This window comes from Xenopus tropicalis, chromosome 2 (genome assembly GCF_000004195.4).
Source record: "Xenopus tropicalis strain Nigerian chromosome 2, UCB_Xtro_10.0, whole genome shotgun sequence".
NCBI classification, from domain to species: domain Eukaryota; kingdom Metazoa; phylum Chordata; class Amphibia; order Anura; family Pipidae; genus Xenopus; species Xenopus tropicalis.
This window is the reverse complement of record NC_030678.2, coordinates 136,338,644-136,364,947: the sequence shown is the minus strand read 5'-3', so window position 1 is coordinate 136,364,947 and position 26,304 is coordinate 136,338,644. Positions and strand designations below refer to the sequence as shown.

The following is a 26,304-nucleotide window of genomic DNA, read 5'->3' as shown; positions in this document are numbered from 1 at the left end:
AAGTTAATGTGTTTGCAGTAAGCATAGAGGCCATGACATCTTTTTTCCAATTCTAGGAAGAGAACGCGGTTGAGAATTCTGCACATCATTGTTACATGAACAATGTGTCTAACCTAGATGTGAGACAGCTTCCAGTGCTACCTGAAGTATCTTCCCCTCCACCATCTCCTTTTGTTCCATCTCCTGCTACCCCTGGAGAGCCTTCTGCTGAACCCGATCCCCCAGTGCCTCTTGAACCATTACCTATGCCTCCAACTATGTCTCCAGATAAAGAGGACTGTAAGGACATGGCCAAAATTAAGCAACGTGCACGACCACCAGAGGATGGAATTGAGGAACCCAAGCCACGAATAAAAAAATGGAAAGGCGTTCGCTGGAAGCGACTGCATATATTGATAACCTTTCAGAAAATTGTCTCTCGGCATTGTGAAAAAGAAATATGTGAGGTAATAGAAAGACTAGGGACCACTTTAAGGCCAGAAACCTTACCTCCAGACCTACGCAAATGTTGCTTCTGCCATGAAGAAGGTGATGGACCTACTGATGGTCCGGGTCGGTTGCTTAATTTGGACCTTGATCTTTGGGTGCATCTTAACTGTGCACTGTGGTCTACAGAAGTGTATGAGACACAAGGTGGCGCACTAATAAATGTGGAAGTTGCCCTTCATCGAGGGTTGCTTACAAAGTGTAGTTTGTGCCAGAAAACTGGAGCCACCAATAGCTGCAACCGCCTTCGTTGCCCAAATGTGTATCATTTTGCATGTGCCATCCGTGCAAAGTGTATGTTCTTTAAGGATAAGACTATGTTATGTCCCATGCACAAATTAAAGGGGCCATGTGAGCAGGAGTTGAGCTGTTTCACAGTCTTCCGACGAGTATACATAGAAAGAGATGAGATTAGTCAAATTGCCAGTATTATCCAACGGGGAGATCGCATCCACATGTTTAGGGTTGGAGGACTTGTTTTCCATGCCATTGGCCAGCTTCTTCCGCATCAGATGCAGGATTTCCATAGTGTGACTGCCCTCTACCCGGTGGGATATGAGTCAACACGAATTTATTGGAGTATGCGACATAGTCATCGTCGCTGCTGCTATCGGTGCAGAGTGTGCGATAATAATGGACGCCCCGAATTCACAGTCCAAGTTATTGAGTATGGCTATGAGGATGTGATACTCACTGATTCATCCCCTCAAGGTGAGTGCCATAAATTAATAAAAACTTACATCCTGGAGTTTTTAATGTAGTGTTTTACATTTCAGCAAATGTCATTATAAATATGTTTATTAATAGATTCTACATTATGCTATTATGTGGATCCTGCAGTCAAAACTTTCTGCTTTCAGGGAATGGTAGAGCTGCAGAGTCTTCATATGTCATTGAAATTGGTCATTTTCACATATATTACTTTCCTGAAGATAAGCTACAATACATTGAAACTTATTGCCTTAAAGGACATGTACACCCCACACACAAAAATGTAATCCGTGAACTGGTTGTCCAGAGGTTAATAGTAAGGCTGCAGCATCCCCTTAATCACTTAGATTTCCTTCTCCTCCTGTAACCCACTCTGCCCCCTCCCTCAGGGATTTGCTTTGGCTGTTGGCTTGTGGGCAGGCTTAGTTGTTCTAAGCTCAGTTAACTAAACACGCCCCCCCCAGTCTAGCAGCCAGTAAAGAGATGGCATTGCTGGTTCCCATAGAAACTCAGCTCTAGCTGCCTGCTTCATTCTTTTTCTCCTGAGCTCAGCTTTACCATTACAGTGCTCAAACAAAGCAGAACTTTTATCAGTGACAGTTGTGCCCATGTGAGCCTGTATTTTTGATGAAATATATGCTGAATAAGGGGGTGTGTGTGTGTGGATGCTGTTTGCAGATTTAAATGTATCAGAGGAAAAATGGCCACCAGGTGAAAGCTGCTATTTGCTTTAGGAAAGTGTGATGGTGCTGGCAAACGGAGGGGATATATGCAGTACAAATAATGCCATTTGGGTGGGGGAGACATGCCCAACTGATATACGTTGTAGGTAAATGTAGGCTTTACATGTCCTTTACTGCAGTAGCGCGAATGACATTTTTGCCATTTTTTTTCAGCAGCATACATGAACAATTCCTTACCATCAGCCATATGCAAAGTAGTACCATTCTTTTTTTGTAGTGTTGGCAGGCGGGAATTGGGCCTCTTTAACCAAAGCTATAGCAAGTATTTGTGCCCAAGGCTATACTAGATCCAGTGCCCTGCCTGTGCACACCTCACCCCCTTGCTCTTCACATCTAGGTCCACAGTGGTCTGACCCTGCTGCTCTGCTCGCTCACTCACAAGCTGCTGCCTTCAGTTTCTGTACACTCTCCTATAATTGAACTAGGCAGGCTAAATGAGTGGGGCTCTGTCTAATAGCAGCAGCAGCTGCAGCAGAAAGATTGATTTCATCCTATAAATTGATTCTCTCTGTCCTGCAGGTTTATTGGTACTTCTTTGGTTAACTCAATTTATTCTGCTGCAGGCAGGTTTAAATGACAGAGCTGGCTCATGCAACTTCATCCCTATGACGTCCACCCATTGGTAACATACACAATACAAATTCAAGCATACTCAAAATAATATCATTATCATTATTCCTATTGGGCAGTGACCATCCACGCTTGCTGATTAGAGTCTTTAGCAACTCTCTATTCTGTGAGGGTGCATTGCAAGGTGATGGGATTTAATGTGAGAACTTCTCACAGGATAATGGGCAGTTTATTTGGGCCAAAACTTTCACCTGTCCCTGAGCAATCTATTGCTAACAATGGAAATAAAGGTGGCAGTATAATAGTTTGAATTAAAACTGTAAATATCAGTGAATTTAGAAGTTGTATATGCTTTAATGACTTGTAATTTGCAGAACCAGCATGCCTGCAAAAAATATTTATACTTTAATCAACAATCTTAACCTTCTAGCTCTCTGGAATCGGGTTGCTGAACCTGTAGCACGAATGAGGAGAGAGACTGGAATGCTTCGGCTTTTCCCAGAGTATCTAAAGGGAGAAGAGATGTTTGGGCTGACCGTGCACGCAGTGTTGCGCATTGCTGAGTCTGTAAGTCTTCCTTTCATTTTAGATTGGTATTTGTTTTGTATGGATTGATGTTGTAACCCTTTTACTACTTTTTGCAATATCTTAAGTTACCAGTGTGTTGAGCTAATTTTTCTGTTTTTTTTTTTTTTTGCCTTTTAGTTGCCAGGAGTGGAGAATTGCCAGAACTATCTCTTTCGTTATGGCAAACATCCTTTAATGGAGCTGCCCCTCATGATCAACCCAACTGGCTGTGCCAGATCTGAGCCAAAGATCATGACCCATTACAAACGGTGAGTCTTCAGTCCTAATTTTTACTAACATTCATTTTTTTTTTTTTTTGCCAACAGTCAGTTCTGTTTGTCAGAACTTCTAAATCATGCTGTCACAAAACATCCCCAGTCATCAGTTATACTATACTGTAGTACAGCTTCTATATTCCTCCAGCAAATTAAACATAAGCCCAAACATCCATACCTGTTAATGTATTTAAAAAATCTGAGCTTTCAGTCACATATTGCTAGCCCTGACTCTATGCCTCAAGCATAAAGGTAGGGAAGGCAATTACTTTCACTTTCCATTCAGCACTTCCTAGAAGTCATTGCATTGCATGTATCAGGTGCCAGATTGTGGAGCATAAACAAGATTTTGGGATGATGCAAAGCTTGTTTTAATAACAGTGGTTACAAAATGGCAGCTGCCTGTTTGCTGTGATTGTATATTTGCAAAGCTGAGAGAAACAAGATTGATATAATGTATGTAGTGTAAGTGAAGTTTATAATAAGATATAACAACTGTGGCCTGCACATAGCAAAGCATATGCAGAATAAAGTACCGTTAACTTTGTGGGTTAAAGCCATCCCTATTTTAGACATATTTTCAGATCACTGCGCTGATGACTAGAAAGAAATACACTGTAGAAAGACTGCAGCTGTGATTGTATATTTGCAAAGCTGAGAGAAACAAGATTGATATAATGTATGTAGTGTAAGTGAAGTTTATAATAAGATATAACAACTGTGGCCTGCACATAGCAAAGCATATGCAGAATTAAGTACCGTTAACTTTGTGGGTTAAAGCCATCCCTATTTTAGACATATTTTCAGATCACTGCGCTGATGACTAGAAAGAAATACACTGTAGAAAGACTGCAGCGAATGGGACCAATGTTCGCTTTAATTTCTTCTTGGCTGTGTGCGCAAAAAAATCTTTTGTGCATACTTATTAAAAGAGGTGTGTGCAAAATAAGTACAAAATCATGTTTTCTCACACAATTCTTTGTGTGCACCACAGTTTATATGTGTGCAGAGAATAGGACTAAAGGTGGCCATACACAATACGTTCATTTAGCCAAACAAAGTGGATCTTTTCCCCCTAAGGTGGGTGATATTGGAGTCAAGCAGTCGAATTACAATGATGGGGATAGGACCCGTGAGAGCAAGGACCACATCAACGAGCCAATGCAGTCCCAAGACATGTTGGGAAAATCAAACTTGCCCGATCGATATCTGTTTAGTTTAGGCCAGGTCGGGGGTGCCCATACACAGGCAGATAAGCTGCTGAAACAGTCTAAAGGACCCGGAATTGGCAGTTTAAATCTGCCTGTGTATGGCCTCTTTAAGACACACATCTACAGTATACTTAAAGTATAGCCCTCAAAGTGAACGTTGCTTCACACGGAGATGTCTGTGTATACACCCCATTTTATGCACCATTTGTTACCATCCGGCCTGACTTTGGACATTGTGGGGCCTTATTCCCTTAGATTCATTGTAAATATACTTTTACCTCCTAACTATGTAAGAAGGACTGTCAATAATGTCGCACGGGAAGATTAGTCAGCCACGACTATGAGCGACGAATTTCTCAGAAAAGCCTATCCACCAGCAAAAAAAGGGAATCGCTGCTGGAAAGGCGCCTGCATAGCTTCATTTTTCTGAAGTCGTGTGTAGTTGCCTGCAGGAGGAAACTGCACAGCTTCTGAGAAACTAAGTCATGTGTAGGCCTTTCCATCTGTGGTTATTTTTATTGATGGTGGAAAGACTTTTTAGGGTGGTTAGTTGCCCGTGGTAGCAGAGGTTTACCACAGGTGACTAATTTCCACATGGGACATTATCTTTTAAGGCCCTCTGTCTGCAAAGACAGGCAAATCATAAAGAAGAAAAAAAAACAAAAACGAAAAACTGAACTGAATCTTCAGCTACTTGCTACATTTTAATTAAAAAAGAAATTGGTGTTCTTGTTTGGATGTGGTGGTGGCATCAGTCAGTCTGGCTTAGGAGCACAGCATGATTGAGTTGTAGCTATAGAGAAAACAAAGCCTGCCTCTATCACCCCCTTCCCCTTTGTGAATTGTCTACAGCAGGGTATTTTCTGGCGCTTTGTAGTCGCGGCAAAGCATGTATTAATGCTAGGCTTTCTTGCCATATTCTGCACTGTTTGTGTGTATTTTTTCTTGCTGTGCTAAGGAATCTAACATTTGTACTTACTTTTTCTCTACAGGCCACACACTCTCAACAGTACTAGTATGTCCAAAGCCTACCAGAGCACCTTTACAGGGGAAACAAACACACCCTACAGCAAGCAGTTTGTGCACTCCAAATCATCCCAGTACCGTCGGCTCAAAACAGAGTGGAAAACCAATGTGTATCTAGCTCGCTCACGGATCCAAGGCTTGGGGTTGTACGCCTCAAAGGACCTCGAGAAGCACACCATGGTCATTGAGTATATAGGCACCATCATCAGGAATGAAGTGGCAAACAGACGTGAGAAGATCTATGAAGAACAGGTGAGCAGAGAGGATTAACAAATACTGATCTGCCTAGTATTTAAAATCATTTGCTTTCATTGGTATTTAATACACTGCAAAGTCTTTGCAAGACATTAAGGCAACTCCACTCCTAGGTCCTGTGGCAGAGATGAGTAGCTGATTTAGTGTGTTCTGTGATCTGGTGTTTTCTTTTTATGCTTCACTGATGAGAACAAAAATATCTTTGATCAGTAGATCAGTAGGTTCTGTTAACCCTCACCTTTTCAACATTGGTGTGATTAATTGGTTTTTCGAAGTTGTAAGAAGTTACCTGCAGGAGGAAACTTTGCAGGACTTAGAAAAACTGAAGCAATGCATAGGCCTTTTCACCAGTGATTCGTATTGTTGGCAGTGGAAAGGCACTTTGGAGAGATTAGTTTCCCCCGGTAGCAGAGCTCTATGGCAGGGGACTAAAATCTCTTCACGGGACAACAGCCTTAGATTAATTTCCAAGTTTTGCCCTGTTTGAGCAATGGTACATGGCAAGATTTGTCGGCTGTGCTTAAACCTGTTCTACCGCAGGTGACCAGTCCCTAAAAAATGCTATCTCCTTGACTATCATTAGAACCTTTACACACACATGGCATTACTCACAGCGATTCTGTCTTAATCGTGGGAAAATGCAAAAAGCATTTTCCCCAGCGAATAATGTAATTGAAGCAATTCTAATGTTAGCCAAGGGGATGGTATTTGTCTGTCAGCTTTTCGAATGAACCTGGGACCTCTGGATTATAAAGTATCCCCTGCTTGAATTGGGAGAAAAAGGTCACCCCTAATGTTTCAAAAGAAGTATTTTAAAATTCTTTTTTGGTCGCAGATTCAATATAAAAGTAATAAAGAAGCATGTCCCACTTTTATTCACAGCTGGTTTGTTTGTTTTACAATAAAACTGTACGCACAAAAACTGATAGAACACAAAACATCTAGATATGTATATGTATATTTAGATATGTCATAATGAATATATTTATGATTTTCTATTTTTTTTCTGCCTAGAACCGAGGCATTTATATGTTTCGAATCAATAATGAACATGTAATTGATGCCACGCTTACTGGTGGGCCAGCCAGGTAAGGCTAGTGTATTAATGGGATTGAGTGCAAATGATTAAGGGTGAAAGGTAGTGAGTAAATTGTAATATATTAAATGTTCTTTTCCTTTAATTTAAGGTACATTAACCATTCGTGTGCCCCCAACTGTGTTGCTGAGGTAGTCACTTTTGACAAAGAGGATAAGATCATTATCATCTCCAGTCGCCGGATTCCTAAAGGAGAGGAGGTGTGTGAGAGGAGGATCATACAAGTGATTGACTCACTGTAGGACAGGACAAAAAAGGTATCACCCTGTGTAATCTTTTTTTTTTTTTTTTAATCCAGTTTTTCTTCTTGCAGCTTACATATGACTACCAGTTTGACTTTGAGGATGATCAGCACAAGATCCCTTGTCACTGTGGAGCATGGAATTGCCGGAAATGGATGAACTGAATACAAGTGAGATGTTTTGAATGCCTCATCATCCTGCACATCTGCCCTTCTGCAGAGAACCTTTGGGGATAGAGCACAGGACACCTTCATATGTGTCTCTGCCATCACCTCACCCCCATTTCTGCTATTTAAGCCTTCCTTGATATGGCTGCAGGACTCAGGTAACCCTCTGCCTCTTAATGTAAGGCAAGTACAGTGACGTCAGGAGAGCACTGCAAGCAGTCTGATATCCTCTCCTGAGGTGAAAGGGATAAACCAGAAGAAAGCAATGGAGGACCGTTCACTGAATACGAACAAGCAGATGTGTACGTGTAGCATCCTTCCTTCATCGAAGTTACAAGTGGTCTATGGAGTAAGGAACCTTTTTTTTTTTCCTAAATAAATTCTGTTGACTTCTCCGAGTTGAGACGTTCAGAAATGTAAAACAAAAAAAAAAAAGAATCAATTCTTAGTTAACCAAGCAGTTTGACAATCCTAAATCTACTGGACCATCGGAGCGCAAGAGAGCACATGAGCCTGCAGACAAAGAGCACAGGAGAGATGCTTTCAGCGAGCGCCAATAGACAGTCTCAAAGACTGTTACCTGTCACAGCTACCCAATCCCGGAGGCACCTGCCAGCACCTACCTCATCTGCCTGTTGGATAATATTGTGTATATGTGACACTCCCATGGCAAGCTATAATAGATAGCACCTCATGAACAGTGGCACAGCTAACCTGAAGTTGTGCAATGAAAAGCTCTCCCACTGATACCTTTCTGAAGCTTTGTGGCCTGTCTCATGGCTGTTGAATTGTGCTTTGAGCAGGCAGAAGTGCACTAAGGGACATGCTTTCTGCAAACCACCTGCTTTCCCTCCACAACACATTTCCTCCCCTATTCTATGCCCAAATTCTCCTTCTTCTCAGTACATGTAGCTTGAGAGGTTGTGAGAAAGCCTGCTGTGTTATGGGGTAGAGGAAAATGCTATTACGGTAGAGGCATGTGCGTGTGTGTAACAGTATGGATGTGTGAATTTAAGAACCCTTTGTATACTTTGTAGCAGCTGCGTGTTTATTAAAGTACTCCCCTACACGGTATTGCTGTAAAGTCCAATATACAATTTACGGAACATTCTAGTAGTATATATTTTTGAAGAGGTGAATATTTTGTTTTAAATCTTTTTTTTTTTTTTTTTTAATGTACTGCTGTCTATCCCACCCATCCTTCAATATTCTCCACACATGCATTATTCTAAAGCTGCTGCTTTTCTCTTAGATTTTTTCTTCCCTTTTTTTTTTTTTTTTTTTTTTTTAAAGCACAGTGCTTGGGTGGGAACAGGTGAAAGGGAGTTATTTATTTATACATGTAATTATATTTATGTATTAAAGCCTTGTGTGTGAGGGAAGTACAGGGTCAATTCTTATGACTGGCATGGTATTCCTGGGGGTTTGCATACCTGAAATGTTCAGTTATGAACTTCCAGTAATAAATCAAAGGTATATAAGTGATGATTAAGCACTAGTAAAGTCCTAGGAAGTGTGGTCAGTCCACATACTGGTTCTGCATAGAGTAGGTCACAATCCTTTTGGCTTCCAAGCTAGATTTTTGTTTTAACCTGCTAGTGCTTTAAATGCAAGAAACCTTTTTTTTGTGTGTGTGTGCCAGAGCAGTGTGAAACTTGCCTTGTCCCACAGCTACATGTCTGTGGATGTTACTTTAATAACAGACACAGCAATTATGTTTGAAGTGCACAGAAAAAGATTGATGGCAAGAATAGGGCATTTAAAATCAAAAATAGTGTGAATAAGAGAGGTAATTAAGTGCTGTTGCTTTTTAACACGAGCTGCTTCCACAACTGTTTTAAAAGCTGCAAACTTGTACAAATAAAAGGAAAGATAAGTGTAAATAAATGTAAGAAAATAAAAAAGAAATAATAAAAAAAAAATCGGAATGGTGCGCATAGTCAGCACCATTTTAGCAAGAAAACCACTGGACACTATGAAAACCCTGCAAATTCCTAACGAAATGGCCCTCTTTCTCCATTTCCCTGCATCTTTCAACAGTGAATCTTCTGGGAGAGCACTGGGCTCTTCAGTGGAAGCGAACAGAAAAGTGATTCTAGATTATCATAGCTATAAATACAGTAATGTAGCTTTTAGGTATACCCTATACAGGTTTTATTTTTTATATATATATAAAAAATATAATCCAGACCCAAGCTTGAAATACTTGATTTTTTTTCTGCTTGTATTAAAAAAAAACAAAACAAAAAAAACTTGCTGTGTTTGATTTTAATTTTGGTCTTCACTTGCAAATATCCGGTTTTCATTTTATAAATATATATATATTTCCTTTTTTTTTTTTTTTTTTTTTTTTGCCATTTCCATTTTTTTATTGACAATTCTATGAGGAGCTGTAATTTGTGCGGTGAGAATTCTGTACAGAAAATTTGTCCTTGGTAGAAAATATAAAATTATTCCTTTTTTTAAAAAAAAAAATGAAAATAAAAACTTGTACGTGGCATGTTTTGTATTGAATATAATTTTGAAATGTATATAATTTATGTGAAAGGGGGCAAGTAAGAGAAGTCTCATTTGCTTCTTTTGGTTTGTTTTTAAAGGACAAATAAAATGCATTTTAAATACATTATGGCCTGTTGCATTTTTTATTCATTCATTTGCTAATATACTAGTTTTAGCATGGGCGTATCTGCAGGCCTGCAGAGTTTTACCAGGTTGGTGGGGTTTCAGTCAAGTTGGGCCAATTTTATTTAAATGCTAAATTAAAGTTCTAGCCTGTCTACTAATTTGGGCTACTTTTGCACAATTTCAAAATACACCAAATTTTATTTTGTATTTTCTGCTAACAATTTATTTTACTGGTCCCTTATTTAAAAAGTTAATTGCCGGCTGCATGCTGGATAATGTAGTTTTACTGTAGGCCCAAGGAGGCCAGTATAGGCAGGGCACATCAGTACACAATGGGCATAGAAAATGTCAGGGCTGGTCTTCAATGGAGGGAAGCCTCAGAGTATGGGCAATTTTTCATTATGAAATTTGCGATGTATATAGATATATTGTACACGCAGGGTGGTTTTTTTAATCCATATAAAGCTATATTAGGGTATATAGGAACGAAAATATATAATTTGCTTTTGTATACACTAAAAAAAAAAATAGACGGTATTATATGGTAAAAAGAAAATCGTGTGTACGGTAAGTACTGTATAAACATAATATAGCGTTCTACACAGTAAGGACGGTCATTTTATGATGCCCCAAATAAAGATGGCTTCTGCGGAAACTCAGAAGAGCATTTCCTCTGCAGCGTGACGCACTGTGGGCGGAAGCGAACGTACAAAGAGGGCGGAAGTGGTCTAAATTAGTCACGGATGCGGAGGCCGCCATGGAACCGGTGAGCGGCATGAAAGTTGAAACATGTATTGTATTAAATAGAAATTAACGTAGCTCTAGCTGTCTTGTAGTGCTTTAAAGGCTACATGTAATATTACGGCTCTGGCGTTGCTAGGCACAGCCTGGATGCTTGTCACTTTATCCCTGTGGGCTTTGGTAAAAACACCAGGGTTATGAGGAAACGCTAGAGCAGTAGAACATGGAAGTGTAATAGAGAATAGCAGAAATGTACTGCTTGCTGCTGTCCTGTTGGAAATGAATTGCAACTATCCGCGTCATCGGTCTGTCTGATCCTTAGGTTTACCGATCAGCTCAAGTTGGTAGTGGAGAAGTTATATAGTTAGAATTGCACTTTAATAACGGTTTCTTCGCTTGCATACGTGACAAGTCCAAATGCTAATTAAATGGATATATATAATATATATATATATATATATATATATAATTGTATATAATGTGTGCTTCTCCTGCTTATAAACGGGCCATTTGTTGGACCATGGCCCTTTGGTACAAGCGTGCCTACAGTTGCATTATATCAGCTTGAAAATGTTCTGAAAGCTTGCTATGATTATCTTAGTTAGCCAATAAAGGTATCACCTTTATACCCCTTTTGTTATTTTTTATTTCAAAAGGGTTACCCTGTAAACATTTTTTGACTGGCTAACACAGTACATCACCTTTTCCTGCATGTACAGTTGCATTGGAATGCACCATCAGTCTGTACATAGGCAATAGATTCCCCTGCCTTTTTCTCTATAGAAACACCTCACCAGCATGTGCTGTATTGCAAGTATTAATGTATCATAAGTAGTCCTGTTGCACAACTAATGTGCTGGCTGCCCTCATTCATTCCTCTATTTACATTGTCCCTCTGCCCAGCTGGTTCCTTTTCCTTTCCTTTTTCCTGTTTTTTTGTTTTTCTGTTAGATGTTCACACCAATTTAGAAAAAAAGGAACTATGGTTTTCTTAATATATTCCCCAAACCTTCACCATTCTTTGCTTTACATTCCTAGATACTTACTTTTTACTTATCAGCTATTTATTTTCAGTCTCTCTTTATCTTATTTGTCCCCTGAGCTTTTTCTTTTTATAAAGCTGGTACCATTTGAGAGATTTCTCCTGGGAAAGGGAGGGGTGGTGGGTTACCTGTCCGAATTAGAACCAAGTGTTTGTTTGAAGAGATTGAGCATGAGGCAACACAATAGCAGTTTGTACTTATTTTATCAACTAAGTAACCGCCATGCCTTATACATACAAACACAGAGTACTAATGGGAAGATCTGTAATATTTTATGTGAAATGCTTTATGGCACTGCTAGATAGTGAGACTATATGGAGAGCAATATGGCTATGTAATGCAAAAGTTAAACTTCCTGTGCTCTGAGTTGATCTTATGATATACTGTTGGGGTGGCTCACCTGGAATCCACAGCCGTATACTTCTGATTATTTGTGCTAAACTATAACCCAAATTTGTTTTGGAGAAATTGGAGAGGCCATTTTGGCAGTCCCCCATGTGAATGCAATGTATTCTGCCAACAGTTAGCTCCAATCTGTTGATGCCACTGAGGGACTGGAGTCTCATCCAACAATTGTTCATGTTCTGCCCTATGGATTGCTAGGTAATCCACCCTAGTGTCATATTAAGAACATGGGAGAAGTAACTTATTTTAGGCAGAGAAATGAATACTAATGACCATCAGATGAGGACATCCCTCTAAACGAACAGTTAACTTCCTAACCCTCTGACTGCCTGATGGCTGTAAGTGGGTATTGCTTTGACCATCAAATTTACACTATCCACTTCTAACTTTGGTGTCTGTAATGTAGAGTCCACTGGTAGTTAGACAGTTAAAGAGCAAGTCTGGTGTATAGGGTTATGGGAGCATGCAACATAGCTGTGTTTTATTTAAAGGGGCTCAGTTTACTATGTATACTTCTTTTTAAAGTGGCCCTGCTGTTTTTTTTTTTTTTTTTTTACTATCTCCTGGACCCTACAAGAAAGGGTATATAGCAGACATCTGAGTACTCATTAGCTTTGCCTCACCTCAATGAAAAGTGTCTATTTTTTTCGTTTCCCTCAGTAAAATATTTTCAGTTGTTCTTCAGTTTCAACTCCCTTAAATGAAGGAGTCAGTTCTTTACTTAACAGGCCAAACTGATAGAGAGCCATTTATCAACACTGGGCAGTAAGCCATATCAACTAATCTGTTATTAGCTTTTTTTTTTTTTCTTCAGCCAGCTGAAGGTAGAACAAATAGTCAAATGGTTGCCATGGGTAACTGGCCAGGTTCAAAATAAATGAGCCCCAGAATGTAAGTTCTACTCCCACAGTACTGTCATGCTTTTTGCGCCTTCAGTCTATTGATATTTTATTTCCATAAATCAGTATCTTGCCTCAATAATGAAACACTATTATTTGTATCTCCCTTTTTATTGTTACTCTATTTTAAACCTTGTACTTTGAAATAAGTGCAAATATGCATGCTATTTATTTGTTAGTTGAATGGGATATTTTTGCTGTGTTTTTTTTTTAACTTTTTTTGTGTTCGTTGGTTGGCCATTGAGATTTTCTGATATTTATGATGTAATTACTCTTTGCTGAATAAGAAAAAAAGGAAAAAGATGTCTGTGCCCTTTTTTGTGCACATGGACTATTCCTTTTTAAATGTATTTTTTAAACTTTAATGCTGTGATTTCTAAACTGTTGAGTTTGGTTTTTTTTTTATTTTGAGGTTTTTTGCACTTAAGTTCGAAATTCGAGTTAGAAACGCAAATGTCTGGTATTTATTAGCTTACGAGTTTCTATAGAAGTCAATGGGAGTTGTCCTAGGCAAAGTCAAGCCATATTGTTGTATTTGAGTTTGTAATTCGAGATTATGGGTTATATTCGGGTTCAAACTCAAGAATTTGAGGTTTTTTTTAATCGCCCAAGTTTACCACTTTAATAAATAAGCAAACAGTCGATATTCAAATTTAATTGATTTAGAAAAACAAAACAATAAAGTGCTAAGATTAAAAAAAAAAAAAAAAAAATATGACAAAGTACAATTAATACTACCCCTAGGGCCATATTGTGTGCACCACAATTTACTGTGTGTGTTGACCTTAAAATGTTAGGCCAGCACACAGGGAACATTGCAGTAGGGTAGTAACTACAGTAATGTTTCTATAGTCTTCTTTTAATATATGTTTACATTTTTCTGAATTGTAATATCTCTTAATGTTTTAGGGTTCTGTTATGATCGAAAGCAATATGCAGGAGAAATGTGAGCCTGCTTCAGATGGTAAGTACATTTGTAGTAAGCAATACAAAAACTAGAGTAGGGTGGCCATGGAAACTTTTCTAATTGTAGTACATATTTATTTTTAATTTTTCTCTATTTCATACATAGTTCTGGAATCAGACAGTGGAGTTTACACGCGGTTTATGAAGAATCACAAATGTTATGATCTCATTCCCATCAGCTCAAAGCTTGTTGTGTTTGATACATCCCTGCAGGTGAGATCATTTTGTTTTTCTTGCAGTAGAACCAGTATCATGTGTTTTGTGACCTTGGCTTTAGCTGGATGCTTCCCAAACTGGGGGGACGGCTAAGGGGGCCCAGCTTGAAGGACAGTAAGGGTCTCCTAGTTGCTCCTGGAAGTCCTGCTTCAGGGTCAATTAGGGCAAGAAAACAATTGTTTGCTGCCCTAGATGTACTTGGAACTGTGTCTAAAGGACTGATACAACGGTGTATTCATATACAGGTATGGGAGCCCTTATTTGGTTTCCTGTTATGCAGAATGCTTCTGCTGGGAAGGCCATCTCTTTCCTGTAATAATAATAATTCTCTGTAATAATAAATCAGTGCCTTGTACTTGATACTAACTAAGCTGCATAAATCCATACTGGTTGCAAAATAAGCCTTTTTAATATTTGTAATGTTTGAATGCTTTTTGCAGATATTACGGTATGGTGATCCAAAGTTAATAGATCCTATACCAGTATCTGTAACCTTGTAATGAGGAAGCTTGAATAATAAAAAGGCCACAAATCTATTGCTTTAATTATTCAAACCTCTCTTAAATTTGCAGGTGAAGAAAGCATTCTTTGCTTTAGTCACTAATGGAGTAAGAGCTGCGCCACTCTGGGATAGCAAAAAGCAAGGCTTTGTAGGTAAGTGTCTAATAAAAGTATCATGTTAGCATGAGACATGAATATCCTAACATTTCTACTAAGCTGTCTTTCTTTTGGAAGCAGAGTATTCTTTAATCAACAAAATGGCTTAAGTTTTTGATTTGTTCACAAATCACCAAATAAAACAAAGGTGTTCTGTTATTTTCAGTTATAGCTCTCACATTAACCTCTCGGCAGCAGCTGATCATACCTAGCCAAGCAAATGTACATGTTGGATATCATCTGTGTAACTGTAATTTCTACAACTAAAATGTGTTTTGTAGGTCTGTGTATTTATTAGTAATATTAAAGAATATGTAAACCTTTAAAAATGAATGTAACATTGATCAGGGTGCTTTTTTTAAGCACTTCTTTAATTTACATGGTTTGTTTTGTTGTTTCAAAGCTATTAAGCTGTTGTTTAACTTGTAATAAGTTTTGTTAAAAAACAAACAAACAGTGCCACCTACTGGTCAGTTCCTCTGTATGGTCTTAGAGAGAGAGTTCAGAAGGGAAACTGAGAACTCTCTGAAAGTTGCTCTGCTCATATGACCTTCCATTCTGTTTCCTAACAGACTTAACTATATTTCTGTAAACTGAAGGGTGGATTCTTACTTGTAGTGTTTGGTAAGCATGTCTTTGTTAAGGCTGATGCCTCGCAGAGCGATAGATCTTTCCACCAGCAACAACAGGAGTCCATAGTGGAAAGGCAATTGCTTTGGTTGCACAAAGTTGCCTGCAGGAGGAAACCGCAAAGGCCTTTCCATCAGCAATTCCTATTTGTGCCAGTGGACAGGCATTTTGGAGCGGGTGACTAACATGCTTCATGAGAGATCACCCTGATGGGATACTGCAGTCTCAGAATGATAAATCTTTGTAAATAATTGTACCTTATAGACAGACAGCTTCTTTGGATGAACATTTGGCATATGCTATCCTCAAATAAAATATCACATCGGTTTCTTTATTGTGTGTTGGTAACCTTTTCACCATTTAATCAGCGCTCCTGGTTAAAGGAGAACTAAACTGAACCCTAAAAATAAATATGACTTAAAATGCTGTATTTTATATACTGAACTTACTGCACCATCCTTAAGTTTCAGCATCTCAATAGCAGCAATGATCCAGGGCTTCAAACTTGTCACAGGAACTCCCCATCTTGTCCTCTGAGCGGCTGTTGAGAAGCTAAGCTTAGGGGTTGTTGCAAATAATTAAGCACAAAATGTGGTTCACCTGTAATATAAGCTGATGCTACAGGGCTGATTATTAAATTTGTATGCTAATTGCACTGATTTTAGAGCTGTCATGCACTAATTATCTGTATTATTTACAAATCAGCCTATATTGTGACATTTACATTGTATATATACAGTATATTGTGCGTTGGTTCCTAAGCTCAGTAACTGACAGCAGCCCAGAGCATGTGCAGTGAATCAGCAGAAAAGAAGATGGGGAGCTACTGGGGGCATCCTCAGGGGCACAGATCTTCTATGATAAAGGGCTGAGGTTATCTTGGGCTGGTATAGGAGCCCAGAACATAATGTTCAGTATTTCTAACCTACTTCTTTAGTTCTCCTTTATATCTGACCTTTCATCTTTTTAACTTTCCTAATATAGGTATGCTAACCATAACCGATTTCATCAATATTCTCCATCGCTACTACAAGTCACCAATGGTGAGTTAAAAAAGGTGCATCTAGGTATATTTTACAATCTGTTCTTTGTCATTACAGTGGTAAGAGATCCTCAAGTGCATTACTTACATTATATGATATATTATAATATTTATTATATGTTTATTAAACTTTTTAAAGAACACTCTGTCAGGTTTACATTGATCTTTAAATTACTTGCTTACAGGTGTACATTAAATGATTTTGAAAGAAATTCTGTGTTCATATTGTAAGGAAAATAGGTAATTCGAATATGTTGGTGCTTTATAAATAAATGTTAATGTAATGTAATTCACAGAGCAGAAGGTAGAGAGAACAATTCCTTAAAGATGGTACCTAGAACTTTTAGCAATTCAAAGAATGCAACACTGTTTAATGCGCCCTTCTCAGTACAGGTACAAAGGAATCTAAGTTGGAGTTATTCGTTTCATCTAATTTTTTCAAACCAGGTGCAGATTTATGAGCTGGAGGAACACAAAATTGAGACATGGAGAGGTGAGTCTGGATACAGGCGCATACACATGAGCAATACAATTTTTAGTGAATGCAGGATAGGCCTCCACTTTTCACTTATTTTACATATCTGGCATGTTGTACTGCTAGGCTTCATGAAGAAGGTACTGTATTTATTCCTGCATTTACCAAGAGGACCCACTATAACAGCCAACATATTAGATAACAGCAAGTGGCTGTTCATTTTAGGCTTGCAAATGAGTTGTTCAATCATATATTTGCATTGTGAAGTGATCAGTCTGCAAGGGCTTTTGTTTTGTTAATGTTCTGATCTGGATTTTTTTTTTTGTTTCCCCTAGAGCTCTACTTGCAGGATTCCTTTAAGCCTTTGGTTAGCATTTCACCCAGTGCCAGGTAGGAGCCAAGACACTGTTGCTGGGATGGTCCGTGATCTGAGAGCCTAATTGCAATGTTTCATATTAACTATTAAATTACCATGTGCCATAAGACTATTGCAGGGAATATTGTAAATGCACTGAGAAAAGTCTATCTTTTTCTTCCTTTTGTCCTTAGTCTGTTTGATGCTGTCTCATCACTGATAAAGAACCGTATACACCGTCTTCCTGTAATCTCTCCTGACTCAGGGAATACTCTGTACATCCTGACACACAAACGCATCCTGAAATTCCTTAAGCTTTTTGTAAGTCTTGCTCTATTTGTATTATTCCTTTGGCTTCTACACACAGACCTCATTTCATCAGAATTTCTTATTTTATATTTTCAATGAGAAGATGTCTGAAGTTGAGAAACCTGCTTTTGTGACTAAATCCCTAAAAGATCTGCACATTGGCACTTATGAAAATATTGCCCTTGTTCGCCCGGACACTCCTGTATATGTTGCTTTGGGCATCTTTGTGCAACGGCGGGTGTCTGCTTTACCAGTTGTGGATGACTCAGGTTAGTGAAGGATTTCAGAGACAAGTTACAGTCTGTCATTTCCTCCTGTTGCTTTGTAGCTAACATGAGGTACAACAATGTTCCAGCAAATGTTCTGAATTTAGCATTATCCACTTCCTCTATAGGTGCAATAAAGAAGTAATTGATATTGAACAATATAAGGTGTAAAGGAAAATGCCTGTCTCCCAGGGCACTTAGAAAACTGGAAAAATGCTGTAGCATGTCATATATACTCTGCTTAATTAAATCATTGTAAGGATAAGGCCCCACGGATTGTCAGCTTGCATATAAGCACACACTGACACATATGCCCTTACGCTTGAAAAATCTTATTATTGTGCCTGAACACAGAAGCAATGAATCCACCTGGGTGCAGGCACACTCAGCCAATATCTGCCTACATACGCCAAGTCTCGCATTAATTGGCGGATATCGACTGCGTGTGCCTGCACCTGGGCAGATTCAGTTTTTCCGTGTGCAGTCACTATTTGAAAACGTTTTTAAGTGTATGGGCAAATTATCAGTCTGTGCTTATATGCCGGCTGACAGTCTGCCTTGTGGGGCCTTACCGTAACTCTCCTTGCTTCCTAATTTGTAACTCTGTTAAATTGCTTAGGGGAGGTATACGTCCTTATTTAACAAAAGCTCAATATATACAGTATAGGGCTTGTACTTAAAAATACTGTTTGCCTTTTTATAATTAAGAAACATCACTTTCTAAATTTCTCTAACAAATAAACCGTTTCCTGGTTTTGCCAAGCAGATCAGAAACTGGTAAAATGAATTATCAGTCCACAGAAAAGCCTTTTAATGAGCTGCTTAGGGAAGGGAGGTGTTTGTTTATTCAGGGCTCCTTATCTTACTTTGAACAAATGACTCTAGGGGGGAGTGAGTTCAGTGAAAAACAGACCAATTTTTCATTAATGCTTCTTTGTTAAAATAAGAATAAGAAAAATCTCCTATTTATAGTTCTCATTTTTTTTGCAAAGATATATGAGGGGGGGTATACTATCTCATTAAAGGAACAGTAACACCAAAAAATGAAAGAGTTTTAAAGTAAATGAAATATAATATACTGTTGCCCTGCACTGGTAAAAGTTGTGTGTTTGCTACAGTAACACTACTATAGTTTATATAAACAAGCTGCTGTGTAGCCCCGGGGGCAGCCATTCAAGCTGGAAAAAAGGAGAAAAGGCACAGGTTACATAGCAGATAACGGATGAGCTCTGTAGAATACAATAGTGTTTTATCTGTTATCTGCTAAGTGCCTGTGCCTTTTCTCCTTTGAATGGCTGCCCCCATGGCTACACAGCTGCATTCTTTATATAAACCATAGTAGTGTTTCTGAGGCAAACTCACCAGTTGAACCAATGCAGGGCAACAGTACATTATATTGGAATTTCTTTCATACACTTGAATTTTTTGGTGTTACTGTTCCTTTAACAGGTGACACTGTATAAGACATAGCACACAAGTGAGTGTCATCTAATATATTCTTGTCCCTTCCAGTCCCCTGGCAACTTCCTATGTTTGTTTTTCAGCCACCCCGTCAAATTTTTCTAGGGATGCACCGAATTCTGCATTCGGTTCGAGATTCGGCCAAATCCAGGCTTTTTTTTTTTTTTAAGGATTCGGTTTTGCCCGAATCTGCGGTCCCGGCCGACCCGAATCTGAATGCTAATTAGCATAAATTAGTATATGCTAATTAGCATTAATAACCATATGCTAATGAGGATTGGATTCGGTTCGGGATTCGCACAAATCCTTCAGAGTGGGTTCAGGGGTTCGCCAAACCCAAACCCATGTTCATGAGTCAAACTCTACTATAGGGGCTGATTTGCTAAAACCCCAATAAAGTACTACAATGCCATTACCTATAGTAACTAGTCAGATGTTGTAGCACTCATTTTACTAAACAATCCCCAAAGTCTCTTGGATTTTAGGAATCTGCTATTCATAGCCACATTTTAACACATATCTTTAAGTAGTGTTCTTATATTCAAGCACTTGCCCTCTTGCCATACTGTATTGGCCAGGAATTTAGTCACTTTTTTCTTCCCTTACAGGACGAGTTGTTGATATATATTCCAAGTTTGATGTCATTGTGAGTACCACTTAAGCTATTGCTTTTGTGTTTAATATGTGAAAAGCAAGTGTGTGCGTGTGTGTATATAAATATCTAAAAATAATATCAAATTATCAGTATATTAAGGACATTGAGGCATTTTTTGCATTAAGCTACTAATACATGCCCTTCCCTTTAAACAAAACAGGGATTGTTTTTCCATATATTGTAATATATTCAAAGCCATCCCCGGTCTGGCCAGTCCTACACTCAATTTCATCTGATTCATTAAGAATTCTACTGCTTCATTGTACGTTTTTCACAGAGACTTGCTTTGCTTTTAAGGTTAAAATTTCTAAATGGTTGCCCTTTTATTGGCCATCACTGGGATCACCTGACTGTAGCTGGGGGTAAAGGGAATTTCAATGTGGCACTGGTCACTGCTCCTGTATAAATTATAGCAAAAAGGGAAGGTTGTGCGCAAAGACAAGAGACTCTCTGCACATATCCATTATAATAAATATATGAAGCACATTGAGACATTTTGTGTATAGAAATAACCTTTTTTTTAAAAAAAAAAAAAAAAAAAAATCTTTAAAATTACTCTAAACAACAACATCCTGCATGCCGTCTGATCTGGTTTCTGACTTATAAATTGAAATCTCCAGCTCCTTTCCTCTACTTCCTGTTACAGCGTGAAGCCCTGTTCCCTCTTCCTGCTTAGCTCTCATTATTTCTTATATTCACAAACAGAAAATCTATGTACCCCCAAAAAAATTTGACAGTGTAGTGAGTTCTAGTTCAACACCACCATTGAATCAATTAAGATGCAAGTGCAAGCAATCCATCAATACAGTGATTTAATCCAATTCTAAAATCCTGTTGATTTAACTGTGGCGTTGAACTATAACTCACTGCACTGTCAAGTTGCAAACTTTTTGTACATTTTAAAGCAATTTATAGGTATTGTTGAACATGGAATGCTGGTATGTGGTTTTCAACAGATATGAATTATGATTTGAGTACATAGACTTTCTTTTTGTGAAGCACTTTCATAAGTGCATTTTTATAATGCCATGTCACGCCCTGCCTCTATGTCCAGAGATCCCGGGCAGGCCGTGACATGGCAGCCCTATCCGTGAGCCATGCAGCCATGAATAGGCACAGAAAAAAATGCTGCTGCAATCTGGCTCCTGCTTCTCTGTGCATTCCCAGAAAGCCTCTTCTCTGTCAGGCATGCCCAAAAAGCTCTTCTCTTCGACTATCCTGTAGTCAAAGAGATAAAGAGAGCTCAGCAGGAAAATGGGGATGGGGCTTTGTGCTGTATCAGGAAGTAGAGGAATGGAGCTGGAGATTTCTACTAAAAATTGCCATCCCCTTTAAACAAAACAGGGATTGTTTTGTCCACATATTGCAATGTCTCCCTCCCTCTATATATATTCTTGTATGTGATAAGCAAGGTTATGCTGTGTATGATTGACTCCTGTGAGTTTGTTTCTTGTTATTTTTTTCTAATATTCTCACAGGCTTTATGTCCATGTTCCCAAAGTGCATTCCTTATACCAGCTACCTATATACTTCTACAGTGAAAGCTCAATTTTACATACCCTAATTTTTCCTCAATTTACCCGTTTTTTGTGGTCCCACTAATATATAATGCCTAATGCATTGTCCTAATTGGACTTCTACTGTAATTTTCTTTTAAATGTCTTAGAATCTGGCGGCTGAGAAGACGTACAATAATCTTGACATCACAGTGACCAAAGCTCTGGGCCATCGTTCCCATTACTTTGAAGGTGTGCTGAAATGTTACCAGCATGAAACGCTTGAAACTATCATCAACCGGCTAGTAGAGGCAGAGGTATTATTGTCTGATTTCCCTGAATAGTTACGTAATGCTGTAATGCAAAGTGCTTTCTGCATGGCTGTAACTATGTAAATGCATTTTAATAGTTTATGAATAAGGACATAAAGAGGCAGCCAGAAAGCCAGGCAAAGAGTAGGCAGCAAGATCATTAGCCCATTTGCTTTATACAACTCGGACCAGAGTAACTAATTACACTCCTGAGCTGGTTGCTTTCATCTTCATCATGTCAACTGAGAGAGAAAGGAAAATAACTGTCTGGCTTACTGCATGCAACAGGTTCCTTCTGTACATTCTGCTTCCTATGAACAGCAGCATAGACTCACCTTACACATTGCCTTCTTGTTTATTTTTAAGGTTCACCGGCTGGTTGTGGTTGATGAGAATGATGTAGCCAAAGGGATTGTCTCTCTTTCAGACATATTGCAGTGTTTGGTTTTGACGGCTGGGGGTGAGTAGATATTATACTATACTATTTTCCATTTTTTTCTAATTTGAATTATTTAATTTCATAATTTGAATTATTTACTTATAATATATATATATATATATATATATATATATATAACATGCAAGGAAATGAATGCCGCACTCTCAGGGCTTAGTGATGAAAAAATAAGCTTGTTTATTCCAACGTCATTCTAACATTTCGGCTGCTTCCACAGCCTTTCTCAAAGTGAATAAGCACACACAGAAACCCACTGATAAACCAAATGTGGCGCCAAAATTGGACTGATGATGTCACTCAGGCCAGCCAGAGTCCTCCCCCATATGTGTACATCAAAAACAAGAAATATATAAAGTTACTTAGTGAAAAAATGTGAAAGCATATACACCCGAGAATAAACACATAAAGATAATATAGCATATAGACAAAAGAAGGGGAAAACGGAAAAAGAAATGGGAAAAGAGATACCCTGTATCCCTAAACTGCAACTCCCATACTAAGCCATGTACACGTATATTGGGCCGTACAAAAAAACCAATAAACATTAATATAATGGTCCGGTCACACATTCACGGTACCTAATCCCCGCACAATACCAGCGGGACCCCTTCTGTCAGATCGAGACTATTACATGTCCTATACTTAGCGTGTATTTTTTAAAAAAAGACGGACAACTTACCACTTACGCGGCAGATTCAGTTGTCATAGGCATGGTCCCTCCCGTTGCTTAGAGGAGCGGACCTGTTACTGTTGCTGGGCTGTAAGGGTGAAAACATCGCAAAGTTTGTGAGGATGTGCACCTCACTTCACTCGTAAGGTTACACACACTGTGCGCCCTACCCATTTGCTCCGTAGTGTGGAGCGGGCCCATGTTAATGCCCAATGTTAGTCCATTTACACACAGAGAAGAGCACCTGCAGTTGCTCATAATAACCACCAAAGCTGGCGGATCCGTTTGCACTAATCAGGGCAGAAGTAGAAATTGAATATAAAGTCATATTCTACAAACTGTTTGTAAAAACAAACCCCTCCCTGCTACAGCTTGTTGGGCTTTTTGATAGGGAGCATCTCACAGTACACAGGATTCTCAGTGGATTGCTGATTTGTTTTAATTTTGTGCTCATAGAAATAGGACGTATAATGTGACTTCTGTTTTGCAGAGATGACAGTCCCCTTCACATGCACATTTACTGATAAAGGGGACATGCACCCAGTATTATAGATTGTATCTATTTTTTGCCCATTGGTATCACCAGTTCTATTCCCAGATTTTTGGCTAAGGAGCTTACCCCATTTATTTTGCCACAATAAATGAGGTAAAAAATACGGCCAAAAATCTACAGTGTGTGCAGTCTCTCCCCTCTACTTTGCAAGTATGAACTGCACAAACCAGAGGTCTTTCCACAGGTGCTGCTGTAAGTGTTTCTATGTTGATGGGGGGCATTCAAGAGTAATTTATCTAATATTATATGTATATATTCTCCTTTATTTTTCAGGTGAAAAGAGCTTAATTTAAAGACTGAATTAATCTGTATGAAGCCCTTCAAATCGCAGCATTTACATGCAATACTGAATAAGCTGCAATATACCAGCAAGTCCTTAAACGCATTGCGAGAGTCCTGGCAGTACTAGAGTGTGACATCTAGCAGGATATATAAAAGCAATACTGTTTCCATACATATCACCTCTAAGCAATCCTCAGACTGAACATTATTACTGTTTGCATAGACTCTCTCTAAGAGATCTACAGCACTATGAAATGACATAGAACACAGGATATTTTTGCACACATTCAGTATTTTAGGGCTTAAGCCCTCCTAAATATGTATGCACTGCACAAGAACCCCAGCAACACACTATTCTTCCCCTCTCTGTACATGTTAACGTGCAATTTGGAAGAATTTGTCTTAAAATGCCCAGTTTAATGGTCATGACAGAGAGTAGGATGCCTGTTTCATTTTTTTCCAGAAAAGGAAAATCCTGAGTAACTTTTGTACCACATTATCACTTTTTTGTAGATGGTTGTCTGTTCAAGCTTCAGGCCTAGGGATGTAAAACAAGCACCACAATTCCATTGCTTGAGCAGAAGATGACTTCTTCTCCCAGATGGGATTTAGTTTTTTAATCATTGTTAATGCTGCATTTGTTATGGGCAGCTAATATTAGATTCCTCTAATACCAGGTACCTGTCACAGTACAGGGTAACTGAGACTTCCTAATTACATTCCTGTGTCCATCAGATTTTCAGATTTGGGACAATAAATGTCCATGAATTATACAGAATTTGAATAAAATTCACGTAAATTTGTTGGTTCTTCCTTGTTTGTTTGTTTTTTTTCTTGGATGTTATTTATTTTTAATACAAGAAGAATGTTTATACTACAACTGATGCAGTAATGTGAATATGATGGGGTATCCTTGCAGTCAGGAGGTGGACATTACATTGGAGATGGTCTTCTGGAATCAGATGCAGAATAACAATACATGCAGGGTTTTCCCAATGCTGGTAGCATGTTTATGTTGCACTTAACGTGTCCAACTTCCATCAGTAGTTATAAGTATTGTCCCTGTGTCTGCTAGTGAATGAAGGCAAAAGCACAGTGCATTTGGGCCCATTTATATGCATGTAGGTTTTTTGTACACTATTTGTGATCCCCAACCATGTTGCTCACCCCCCTTGGATGTTGCTCACTCAAAGTAGGTGTTTATATTTTAATTCCTGGCTTGGAGGCAAGTTTGTTTGCATAAAAACCCATTTTAATGCCAAACAGAGTCCCATGTTGGCCAGTCCACATAGGGGCTACCAAATAGCCAATTATAGCTCTTATTTGCACCCCCAGGAACTTTTTCCATGCCTGTGTTGCTCCCCAACACTTTTCCCATTTGAATGTGGCTCACACATATAAAAGGTTGGGGACCTCTGATCTAGATGAATTGGAAGTAGATGTGTGACCCTATATGTATATATTTATTTATTTCACACAATCTAAGCATTCTTCCATGTAAATACCTAGGAGATTAACCAACATTACCAATGCAAATGATTTCCGTTTTCTGCACTGTATGCTGAAGGAAATGCACTAATCAAACTGCTTTCAAGCCAGCCTTATATTTCCCTCCACAAGGAAAGTTGATGAAAAACGCAGAGGAATATTCACCTATTCATACCTATTATATACTGAATATAACATATAAAATGCACACAGAGAAAATATCATAGATACTAAATGTATTGTACACTTGCAATGAATGCATATTCCATGTAGTGTCTATGGGCATCCATACATTCTGCAGATTACACATCCATCTTCAGTTTACCATCCTGAGAAATTATTCAACTTGCAGATGAGGATGTAAAGAAGAGCCCACAGTTCCTTTTCATTTCCTGCTTCTCAGGTAAATTGGGCTTGCAGTCTAAGCAAACAAAACAATGTAAAGGTGATCATTCCGTGTATGTACATAATCTATCCATTCAGCCTGCATGCTAATTAGACTGGTCCATATGGCAACCTCTACATTTTCACAAAAACTAAGGCAAAAGGAAAATAAATACTGTATATACTCGAGTATAAGCCGATCCGAATATAAGCCGAGGTACCTAATTTTACCTAAGAAAGCTGGAAAAACGTATTTACTCGAGTATAAGCCTAGGGTGGGAAACTATATGGTATCAACAATGATACCTTAAGAGTACTACCCCCTTAGCTCAATCAAGAGTTAAAATCCTTCAAAATTATGGTTTATATAGAATATAAAGTGCAATGACAAGTGCAGAATGGGACAGGTGAGGATAGTTACATAGTTACATAGGGTTGAAAAAAGACCATTGTCCATCAAGTTCAACCCATCCGAGTAAACCCAGCACACAACCTATACTAACCAATCTATACACTCGCATACATAAACTATATATATATATACAACCAGTAATACTAACTGTAGATAT

The 26,304-nt window shown here is 38.6% G+C and overlaps 2 protein-coding genes across 8 annotated transcripts in view; both read left to right on the top strand.

Annotated features, from left to right (window-relative positions):
• kmt2d (lysine methyltransferase 2D) overlaps positions 1 to 9,972 on the top strand; it is a 73,140-nt gene extending 63,168 nt beyond the window's left edge. For all 6 annotated transcript variants that reach the window (XM_031897155.1, XM_031897153.1, XM_031897154.1 and 3 more), the window contains 7 exons: positions 57 to 1,197; positions 2,941 to 3,077; positions 3,216 to 3,346; positions 5,556 to 5,841; positions 6,859 to 6,932; positions 7,032 to 7,140; positions 7,254 to 9,972. In XM_031897155.1, coding sequence (XP_031753015.1) covers positions 57 to 1,197; positions 2,941 to 3,077; positions 3,216 to 3,346; positions 5,556 to 5,841; positions 6,859 to 6,932; positions 7,032 to 7,140; positions 7,254 to 7,346 — 1,971 coding nt within the window. In that variant the 3' untranslated portion in view covers positions 7,347 to 9,972. The remainder of the gene's footprint in view (positions 1 to 56; positions 1,198 to 2,940; positions 3,078 to 3,215; positions 3,347 to 5,555; positions 5,842 to 6,858; positions 6,933 to 7,031; positions 7,141 to 7,253) is intronic.
• A 752-nt stretch (positions 9,973 to 10,724) lies between these two features.
• prkag1 (protein kinase, AMP-activated, gamma 1 non-catalytic subunit) lies at positions 10,725 to 24,672 on the top strand. 2 transcript variants are annotated; one of them, NM_001103036.1, is given in 13 exon segments: positions 10,725 to 10,740; positions 13,972 to 14,026; positions 14,135 to 14,241; positions 14,817 to 14,898; positions 16,516 to 16,574; positions 17,021 to 17,066; positions 17,384 to 17,438; positions 17,598 to 17,724; positions 17,816 to 17,981; positions 20,048 to 20,085; positions 21,761 to 21,907; positions 22,268 to 22,361; positions 23,855 to 24,672. In NM_001103036.1, coding segments are annotated over 13 exon segments (1,005 nt in total). In that variant the 5' UTR covers positions 10,725 to 10,731; the 3' UTR covers positions 23,875 to 24,672.
• The last annotated feature ends 1,632 nt before the right edge of the window (positions 24,673 to 26,304 follow it).

Excerpts from the sequence above, each read along its gene's own strand:
- prkag1 (XM_012956318.3), top strand. The coding sequence starts at position 13,981 with ATGATCGAAAGCAATATGCAGGAGAAATGTGAGCCTGCTTCAGATG. Across the intron at positions 16,575-17,020 it reads GCTACTACAAGTCACCAATG|GTGCAGATTTATGAGCTGGA; the intron begins GTGAGTTAAAAA and ends TTTTCAAACCAG. Across the intron at positions 17,439-17,597 it reads AGCATTTCACCCAGTGCCAG|TCTGTTTGATGCTGTCTCAT; the intron begins GTAGGAGCCAAG and ends TTTTGTCCTTAG.